Here is an 11,215-nt window from a genome sequence, read left to right on the forward strand (position 1 = left end):
TAACGGTATACATTTATACCGTTAGAAACAATTAGAATAACACTTCTCAGCAGAAAATAATAACTTAATCAACACCTAATCACTCGCTGAGAGATTTATTATTAAAACAAACGTTTTCAATCCAATCAATGGATCATCATCAGCTAAATGGAACACTTCAAAAATAAAACAACAAGTTCAAAATACAAAATATAAATATTAATAACCGATAACATATATGCTATTAATAGCCAAATAATGTTTGGCTATTAATAGCATATATAAATAATAAAAATTAATACAAATGCTGATAATACTAAAAATAAAATAATCAAAAATAACAAACAAATTGTGAATACTAAATATTGATATTGCTTACTTAACTATACAGAGTTTTTACTACAATTATTAAAGTTCCTGCTCTTATTTTAAGTTTTTAATTGCAAACTTCCAGCGGAAGGAAGTCCCTCTGCATCTCTTGCGTTGATGCAATTTCCTTTAAGTTTGCTTCTATAAATTTCTAACTTATCAGCCATTCTTGCCAAAGTCTGAGAGTATATCTGTTTCAGGATTTCTGCTTCATCCCATCATACTATTGNGACTTACAGTACAGTACAGTACATTAAGTGTTATTCTAATTGTTTCTAACGGTATACATTTATAAACAACCGAAACGTACTCAGCAGAAAATAATAACTTAATCAACACCTAATCACTCGCTGAGAGATTTATTATTAAAACAAACGTTTTCAATCCAATCAATGAATCATCATCAGGCTAAATGGAACACTTCAAAATAGAACAAGTTCAAAATACAAAATATGTAATTTGTATTTTGAATTTGTATTTTGAACTTGAAAATAGAACAACAAGTTCAAAATACAAAATGAACTTGTTCTATTGAACTTGTTCTAAATGAACTTGTTCTAAATGAATCTCTCAGCGAGTGATTAGGTGTTGATTAAGGTATACATTTATTCAATAAAATATAATAATCAGTTTAGAAAAAAACAATGAAATTTAATAATATATGAAATTAAATCCAATTGCTATTAATTCTCATTTAATAAAATATTAAAGAGGATATATACAGAAACANGTTAATATGGATTAACACATTGTTAAAATTGCTAAATTATAACAAAATAAAAACTAACGAGCAATTATTTATTGTGACATCGTCACAATGCCGGTTGTAATTTTTAATCATATTTTTAATTTATTTCGTTTAAAATATATGCTCTTTACCTCAAATTAATAGTGTGTTGACCCTGCACATCACACTTTTCCTTTAACAAAAGAGTCATACCGAACATCTACCTAACTCCTTTCAGGGGAAAATATTTGAATTGAAATGATGTGACATTCGGTTTGTAGCAGAGATTTTCATATAGTTAGTCAGAGCCTTTCTTCCCTCTACTTTCTGTAACTAGTTCTGTTTTCATTTATCTAACTCCGTTCTCGAGATTAAGAAAGGACAGACAGACAGACTAACAGTGGGAATTTATAGGCCTATAATTTTTTCAAATTGTAACTCAATAGTAGTTTTTATTTACATAAATTTTGTTAAGAAACAGCAACTCACACAAATACTTATAATTTAATAATCTTACATTCATATTTCTTACAAATTTCTTGTATACAATTAAAATTTTTCCGTAAATACTTTCTTTTTATAGCTATTATAATTTACATATATATTTAAAACCATAATAACGTACATTTTCAAAAATTTCTTTTAAACATAGGATAAAAAACAACGGTTGTAAGTTATGTTGAATTTAATTGAGTACTTTTTGATAGCACTTCATTTAAAACATTTCTATATTTAAAAGCACGTAAGTAAAAGTGTCTTTTCTCAGCAATAATAAAATAAAATAATTACAAAAGGTAAAAAAAAAAAAAGACAACCGTGAAGACGACAGGAAAAAATAAATTTCTAGTTCTCCTGTTTCTCAATAACTGTTAAAGATTTGATTTCATTTATTTTGAAAGTCTGAAAATTGCAGCTTTTATCATAACAAAAGCGGACTAATAATAATAAAAAAAAAAAAAAAAAGATAAGCGCAATCACAAAATTCCAACTAAAAAGTCTAGGAAGTGGTTTCGATATTATACGAGCGCTTTGATTGGTTGTTTGTTTTATGTCTTCAATATAAATACATCAACAGGTGTTAGATATATAAACTTATCATTATAATTCTCCATTTTCTTACTTTAGTAAATTCGTTATAGAATTATTTAAAATGAGAACTTCTAAACTGAATTCTGCTTGTAAACTTTTGGTAAGAGATTTTCTAAAAAGTAATTTTATTTATTTAATACTTTAAGTTAATAATAAAAATTAATGAATTTTAATTAAATAACTTCTTTTAAGTTATAATATTAGAAATTTTCTGTATAACCTCTTATCAACGACCACTGATGGGTACATAAAAAAAAAAAACAGTCGTTGATAGGAGTAGCGTTATTTGGAAGTTATTTTATATGCATTTTTGTTTAATGTTTTTTTTTTAAATTGTCCGCCGTTGAGAGGTGTTCGTTATTGGAGGTTCAATTGTATACATCATTATGTTAGTGATTAATTTGGTAAAATGTATTATTTATGATAATAGTAGAGCTCTCAACTGTCCGTGCAAAACACGGACGGACAGTCCGCTTTTGAAAGGAACAGCTAGAGAAATTTCGTTCGTTAGCAGTGGAAGATGAATTTATTGTTGAAAAACCATTATAAAGAATTTCTAAATATGTTTTGTGCTATTTTCTACACTCTCAAATATTTTTTTTTGTTTTTTTTTTCTGTCAATTGTCAGCATATGTAGTTCTTAATTCCTCGACCAGTGACATATTTACGTTAGTTTTTGTTTTACAATCATATCCGTTCTGATAACATTTTGTTCGGAAATATTTGTATCTTTATTAGCCTCATTATTAATGTTTTTCGACTAGATGTACTGTACTGTACATCTAATTTTAGAACATAGCTTTACTTTAACATATTATCTACATCTCGATTATTTTTAGATAGGTTTCCCGTTTCTAAAATTTTCATTGGAGATAAGATTATTAATTTTTTATACTTTCGTTCAAAAAGAGTATTTTTGAATTATTCTACCATTTTTAAACTTCAAAAATAATTAATTTTTTTAACTATTGTGAATATAAATTTTAAAATATCTTTTGAAATTATCAACGTAATCGTTTCTTTGCTGTTATACTAAACTAACTCTTTATGTTTTAAAGTTAATCTAATTATAATTTATCATTTTGAAATCACTCTCATTATATAAATCATTTTGTGCAATATCATTAGAAGCTCTTTCAATCCAATTTTTAACATCAGTCAATTAGTTACTGTAAGTAATGAAATGCATTTAGTTTTGACGTTCGATTATAAAGACAATTCCTTTCTTTTTTCTTGTATTAAATATTTTTGAAGAATTCAAAACTTTCTGAATTTTTACAAATGCTCGAGAACGTGCTACTTTTACATTTAAATATTCTATTAACTCTAAATTATAATATGAATGATTCGAAATATCTGAAGTAAATTTAAACTAAATGTATAATAAAACCATAGTTTCTGATAATATCATATATTCAATTAAATTATTCTTTATAGGCACGTGTGAATTATATTTGCATAAAATTTCAAAATGTATTAACAAATTATACTTAAATTAGAAGTAAAAGAAATAAGTCAATTCTTATTTTTGTCAAATGTAATATTTTTTACATTGGATATAGTTTAATAATAACTTTAGTTTGATAGAAAGGAAGTTTATTAAATTAAACGTTCCGTTACTGGTTTTGTTGTGGATTTCAAAAAATTAAAAGCTATTGGCTTTTCTTAATAATACATCATACAAATAGCAGTTGTTGATATAGGTTTTACTGGAGGAAATGCATTTCGAGTTTTTATAACCCCTCTTCAGTCATTACACTTTACAAAAGAAAGACAGATAAGAATTGCATCACACAAAACAATACATATAACATTAAAAAAACTTTTTGAACTTAAATGGTTGATTATTGGTTACAAATTGATATTAAAAAAAATATTGGTAAATTGACTGAGTAGACTCTGTTTACAAGGGTTGCAGTATGAAATAAAATAAAGCAGTTATAAAGTAAATAAAGTTTAAGACGGTTAGGTTATAAAATGGTATAGATTGTTATTACCTGTAGATGAATAGAAAATATGAGTTGGGTGATGTTTAGTTTATATTTACTTCAAATTTTTTAAAATTATATTCTAAAAATGTCTATCTGAACATGAAAACTGAATTCTGCTTGTAAACTTTTGGTAAGAGATTTTCTAAAAAGTAATTTTATTTATTTAATACTTTAAGTTAATAACAAATATTAACGAATTTTAATTACATAACTTCTTTTAACTTATAATATTAGAAATTTTCTGTATGATATTTAGAGTCAAACCTTCCAATAAACCCTGCACCTGAGACTGACTAGTGCAATGAATTAATAATCATTAATTAACTTATTATACACGGATTTGAATGGGGTAAAATTTAGTTTCCTTCTATTAAACGTTGTCTATGACTTCAGCAAATTTCGTAATTCTATATGGAATAGAAATTTTTGTTTTGAACCGTTTTTCTAGTCTTTTCATATATAATTAGTACAAATGACGAAACTCTCGAGATATATTTGAGTTTTGGGGTAACTAATACACAGCCTGCTAAAACCGCAACTTCTTTTGAGATAAAAAAATTTTACAAATTTAGTATTTCTAAAGCTATATTTTATAATTAAAAGCATCTATTTAAAATTATTTTATATATTTGTAGTAGTTTTGCTATAGAAACACGTCTTATGGTGTGATTTAGGCGAAAATTTTTATGTTCTAATTTTTGTTTTAATATTGGATTTACTTTTATTTCTACGTGAATATTAATTATCAAGAATAAAACATAAGGGCGTTAAGGTGCTCACGTCAACAGCCACTGACGGGTACATAAAAGAAGATAGGAGTAGCGTTATTTGGAGGTTATTTTTTACGTATGAATTAAACATTGTTCGCCTTTAATAGGTGTCCGTTATTGACGGTTCAATTGTATACATCATTATGTTATTGATTAATTTTCTAAAATGTATTATTTGTGATAATACCGTAGCTCTCAACAGTCAGTTCAAACACCGACAGGACGGTCCGTTTTTGACAGTTTCTATCTTCTTGTCCGCTGTGACCGCTATTTTGCCGATGATTCCAATATCCATTTTCTTACAGTTATTACTTTTTGGATAAATTTTTTCATATACATAAATCCTCTAATCCTTTCTTTCTTGTTGTTGTTGTTGATCCTCGAGATTCTTCAATCGAGGGTTGTATATACTTTTTCTTTGGCAGTCAAATAAAGCAAAAGATAAAATATACACGATAGTTTTTAAGATTTTTTTAAGCAGATGAAAAATGTTTATGAAAAACTATTTTCGCAACTACATAAGAAGTATTGGTGAACATTTTTGAGCTTTTGAGGGGGCAAATTTCAGCTATTTTAGCAATGATATCAGCTCTTTTCAAAAGTTTCGTGGCGCCATATGTTATCATATTTCATTAAAAAAAAGTTTTTATATTTTTAAGTATTATAAAATTGCAAAAAGCCTAATTTTCAGTGTAGAGACGAGTTTTATAAAAATTTGTAAAGGCTGTAACGAGTAAAATGCCAATACTACTCGTGATACGACACACGACTCCCTTTATCTCCCTACCCCATCGACCTTTAACCACCGAAATTTAGCAGCATCAATCTCTTTAAGAATCAAATTTTTCTGTAAACTTTAGAAAATTTCGACAAAAGGCACAGAAGTTATTAAGCTTCAAACAGGGTGAACAAAATCGTGTCCCCCGGACACACACTAACATCCATACATACAGAATAAACCCTCGAATTCTTTTGTATTTCTCGATGTTTTTAGGTGTTCTAAGTCCAAAAATGTCGAAATCTTGCGGTTCATATATTGACCGATCGTCATAATTTCCCTCTGTTATATAACAGCCGGGAAAGTAAAAATAATAATGATAAATAATATAAATGCAGTATTTATTAATTAAATTATGATAATTAAGTCATTTTTCGATTAACGTTCGTGCTTTTAGTCAAAATATGATTCAACATGAGAAATTTCTCATTAATTTTAAATAATAAATATAATTTCCTTACAGATTGCGCTGAAAAATTATTATCCTGAATATATGCTATAGTTTCAACTCTTTCTTGCCCATAATCTTTCCGAATTGTTACATAGTTTAATTTAGACTCATAGAAGCTCATTCTCTATTTGTACTCTTACAATTTTTAGTTTATTTTTCATTTTAGTTTCACGTAACTATATTTCAAACCACATAAGTTTCTTTTCTCTACTATAATAAAATTAAATAATTACAAAAAGTAAAAAAAAACAACCGCGAAGACGACAGGAAAAAATAAATTTCTAGTTCTCCTATTTCTATATAACTGTTAAAGATTTGTTTTCATTTATTTTGAAAGTCTGGAAATTGTAACTTTTTTTCATAACACAAGCGGAACAATAACAAAAAAAAAAAAAGGATAAGTGTAATCACAAAATTCCAACTAAAAACTCTAGGAAGTGGTTTCGATATTATACGAGCGCTCTGATTGGTTGTTTGTTTTATGTCTTCAATACAAATACATTGACGGATGTCAGATACATACAGTTATCATTATAATTCTCCATTTTTTTTACTTTAGTAAATTCATTATAAAATTATTTGAAATGAGAATTTCCAAACTGAATTCTGCTTGTAAACTTTTGGTAAGAGATTTTCTAAAAAGTAATTTTATTTATTTAATACTTTAAGTTAATAACAAATATTAACGAATTTTAATTACATAACTTCTTTTAACTTATAATATTAGAAATTTTCTGTATGATATTTAGAGTCAAACCTTCCAATAAACCCTGCACCTGAGACTGACTAGTGCAATGAATTAATAATCATTAATTAACTTATTATACACGGATTTGAATGGGGTAAAATTTAGTTTCCTTCTATTAAACGTTGTCTATGACTTCAGCAAATTTCGTAATTCTATATGGAATAGAAATTTTTGTTTTGAACCGTTTTTCTAGTCTTTTCATATATAATTAGTACAAATGACGAAACTCTCGAGATATATTTGAGTTTTGGGGTAACTAATACACAGCCTGCTAAAACCGCAACTTCTTTTGAGATAAAAAAATTTTACAAATTTAGTATTTCTAAAGCTATATTTTATAATTAAAAGCATCTATTTAAAATTATTTTATATATTTGTAGTAGTTTTGCTATAGAAACACGTCTTATGGTGTGATTTAGGCGAAAATTTTTATGTTCTAATTTTTGTTTTAATATTGGATTTACTTTTATTTCTACGTGAATATTAATTATCAAGAATAAAACATAAGGGCGTTAAGGTGCTCACGTCAACAGCCACTGACGGGTACATAAAAGAAGATAGGAGTAGCGTTATTTGGAGGTTATTTTTTACGTATGAATTAAACATTGTTCGCCTTTAATAGGTGTCCGTTATTGACGGTTCAATTGTATACATCATTATGTTATTGATTAATTTTCTAAAATGTATTATTTGTGATAATACCGTAGCTCTCAACAGTCAGTTCAAACACCGACAGGACGGTCCGTTTTTGACAGTTTCTATCTTCTTGTCCGCTGTGACCGCTATTTTGCCGATGATTCCAATATCCATTTTCTTACAGTTATTACTTTTTGGATAAATTTTTTCATATACATAAATCCTCTAATCCTTTCTTTCTTGTTGTTGTTGTTGATCCTCGAGATTCTTCAATCGAGGGTTGTATATACTTTTTCTTTGGCAGTCAAATAAAGCAAAAGATAAAATATACACGATAGTTTTTAAGATTTTTTTAAGCAGATGAAAAATGTTTATGAAAAACTATTTTCGCAACTACATAAGAAGTATTGGTGAACATTTTTGAGCTTTTGAGGGGGCAAATTTCAGCTATTTTAGCAATGACATCAGCTCTTTTCAAAAGTTTCGTGGCGCCATATGTTATCATATTTCATTAAAAAAAAGTTTTTATATTTTTAAGTATTATAAAATTGCAAAAAGCCTAATTTTCAGTGTAGAGACGAGTTTTATAAAAATTTGTAAAGGCTGTAACGAGTAAAATGCCAATACTACTCGTGATACGACACACGACTCCCTTTATCTCCCTACCCCATCGACCTTTAACCACCGAAATTTAGCAGCATCAATCTCTTTAAGAATCAAATTTTTCTGTAAACTTTAGAAAATTTCGACAAAAGGCACAGAAGTTATTAAGCTTCAAACAGGGTGAACAAAATCGTGTCCCCCGGACACACACTAACATCCATACATACAGAATAAACCCTCGAATTCTTTTGTATTTCTCGATGTTTTTAGGTGTTCTAAGTCCAAAAATGTCGAAATCTTGCGGTTCATATATTGACCGATCGTCATAATTTCCCTCTGTTATATAACAGCCGGGAAAGTAAAAATAATAATGATAAATAATATAAATGCAGTATTTATTAATTAAATTATGATAATTAAGTCATTTTTCGATTAACGTTCGTGCTTTTAGTCAAAATATGATTCAACATGAGAAATTTCTCATTAATTTTAAATAATAAATATAATTTCCTTACAGATTGCGCTGAAAAATTATTATCCTGAATATATGCTATAGTTTCAACTCTTTCTTGCCCATAATCTTTCCGAATTGTTACATAGTTTAATTTAGACTCATAGAAGCTCATTCTCTATTTGTACTCTTACAATTTTTAGTTTATTTTTCATTTTAGTTTCACGTAATGATTCTCCTGAAATATAATAATATCACTTGGAATAGTACCAAGGTTTCTTAAATTTATATTGAAAATAGATTATTTTTCTTCATATTTAAAATGTAAAAATAAAATATATATATATATTATATTAAGATGACATTTAACCAGGGTTGGCATGATTTAAAAAGATGTTTTAAAACATTTAAAACATGTGTTTTTGGAAATAAAACTCTTGATATAGTAAAATTGAAAAAAGCAGAAAAACTTCAGCCTAAGACTCAAGAATGTGCAGAATGTTTTATTTAATATAAAATATAGCATTTTTAAATGTTTCTTTATGGAATGGCATTTTTAAAATTCACATGTACAAATAACAAAACAGGATTGACAGCCGTAGTTTCTTCAGCTTGGAGAATTTCTTTTTTTCAGAAATGTACAATTCTCATTAGTATTTGTTTAGGTGCTTCAAAACTTTAACAAACTTTGCTGCCTTTTCCTGTCCAAGACAATTTCTAAGTTTTGAATGATCAAGCCCATAGAAAAAATTCTTATTTTACAGCCATACTTTTGATTGCATTTTTTATTGCTACAGTTGCAATAATTTCTAAGTAGTTTGTGTGGATTTCTGCGCCTGTATCAACTGAGTCATTCGAATGAACTGTTCCATTAGGATTAGTCACACACACAAAATCACTGGTTTATAATGGACATTACTCCACCCATCAATAGCCATACAGACTGTAATAGCCTTTAACTCGTCACCTGGTTCATTGTCAATGGAATTGTATACAGTGTCCTGCAAGAATCCCCCAACTTCTTTTTTGTGTGGAAGGTCATATCCATGTCGCAACATCTGAAAAATTTTTATAAATTTAGTGTTCTACATGAGTAAAGGCTGAATTGGTGGCATATATAAATTTTGCGCATTGGAAAACCAATTGCGTTTTTTGATTAGTTGACATTTTCACAATAAAGGAATCAATGCGTTGCAAAGTCACTTTGTTTTGTGATACAGTGCCAGTGCCACTAGTGGAGCCAGAACTGGTGGAGGAGCTCTTCCCACTGGTCTCAGACTCAGGCTCCTGACTTGCTGACTCCAGCCAATCTAGAAAATAAATATAGAAACAATAAATTAATTATTAATTAGGTGTAAATTTTTAATATTACTACTATATATAGACGTGTGAAAATTATTAGACTCAAGTCAGACCAGTGCAATATAAAATGATACAGTTTAGGATAAGAAACACTTTATGCTTGAGTCTAATAATTTACACACTTCTGCATGTTCACAGTTCACAATGATTACGATATGTAATTGTATACTATACAAATTGAGTTATGTAAAACTTTACAGCAAGCTATAGAAAATTTTAAAAATTACAATGGTTCAAAATACTCACCCAGCTGTTGCAATTTCTGTATACCATCCTGTAGGTGGTTACCTTCAATATGTTCTTCCATACGAGTTACTAATCCAATAATTTCTTTCGTACATATTTTGCATTGCATCCTGCATACCGGTTTTCCTGGATTTCCGGAAATTAGTTTGTACTTATTCCAGATATTATCAAGCCTTCTTCCTGCACACATTTTTCACTTAACAAGTAACAACTATAATAATAATAATGTTTTTTCCATTCAAGTAATATTAGAATACGTTAGCTGTATTGCTAACATAATAAACTGGCTGTCAGGAAGTGTTAAAAGTTGCATGTCACGTGCTTTCATGACCCATGAGAGTGAGAAAAATCCCCCATTTCCCATTTTCCACGTTTCACTCACAAGTCATAAAATTTTATTTAATAAATTTATGTAATAAAACGTTTTTTTTTTAAATTAAAACATTGTTTTAAAACAGTATTTTACAATTAATATAAAATTGTTTTAAAACAAAAAAACAAAGGTATCTAAATAAAACGCGTATTATTGTTTTATTTAAAGAAAAAAACAAATTTTCAAACCCTGAATTTAACCAAAGATAACGATATTAAGTACAGTAATACCTCCACTTACGCTACCCCGACTTACGCGAACCCGGAGTTACGCGATTTTCAAATCTCGTCGATTAGTCTTTTGTTTGAGCGCCACGCAACTCTTGATTACTCATTTCCCGACACTATTGTTCATCTTACATGTTCGGACGTGTCGCGCGGAATCGACATATAACTACAATTAATTTTGTGTTATTTATTTCTGTGTTTGTTATATCTGCGGAGACTCGAGAGACTCTACTATGTCATCCAAACGAAGTAGAACTGATTCTTCTGCATCAAACAAGAAAAGAAAAACTTTTATGGAATTTACTGGAATGTAAAGTTAACATTGGGTATGTTCGTAAAGTCGAACGAGTTAAACGAGAATGACGTCATCGTTATTCTTATTTCGTTAGACTTTTCGAACGATTCGTTACTAACG

The 11,215-nt window shown here is 28.2% G+C and overlaps 2 protein-coding genes across 2 annotated transcripts in view; one reads left to right on the plus strand and one right to left on the minus strand.

The window, feature by feature from the left end:
- The first annotated feature begins 2,137 nt into the window (after positions 1-2,137).
- LOC111635932 (carnitine O-acetyltransferase-like) overlaps positions 2,138-11,215 on the plus strand; it is a 19,323-nt gene continuing 10,245 nt past the window's right edge. Inside the window, exon 1 of the mRNA XM_023381072.1 lies at positions 2,138-2,264. Within this exon, the coding sequence (XP_023236840.1) occupies positions 2,226-2,264 (39 nt within the window). The 5' untranslated portion in view covers positions 2,138-2,225. The remainder of the gene's footprint in view (positions 2,265-11,215) is intronic.
- Positions 9,166-10,566, minus strand: LOC111635929. Its single transcript, XM_023381070.1, has 2 exons — positions 10,201-10,566; positions 9,166-9,902 (listed from the first exon to the last, which is right to left on the minus strand). Exons 1-2 carry the CDS (start codon positions 10,388-10,390, stop codon positions 9,670-9,672), a joined length of 423 nt encoding a protein of 140 aa, XP_023236838.1. The 5' UTR covers positions 10,391-10,566; the 3' UTR covers positions 9,166-9,669.

This window comes from Centruroides sculpturatus, unplaced genomic scaffold (genome assembly GCF_000671375.1).
Source record: "Centruroides sculpturatus isolate CEXI.00-Female unplaced genomic scaffold, Cexi_2.0 scaffold1011, whole genome shotgun sequence".
Lineage (NCBI taxonomy): Eukaryota > Metazoa > Arthropoda > Arachnida > Scorpiones > Buthidae > Centruroides > Centruroides sculpturatus.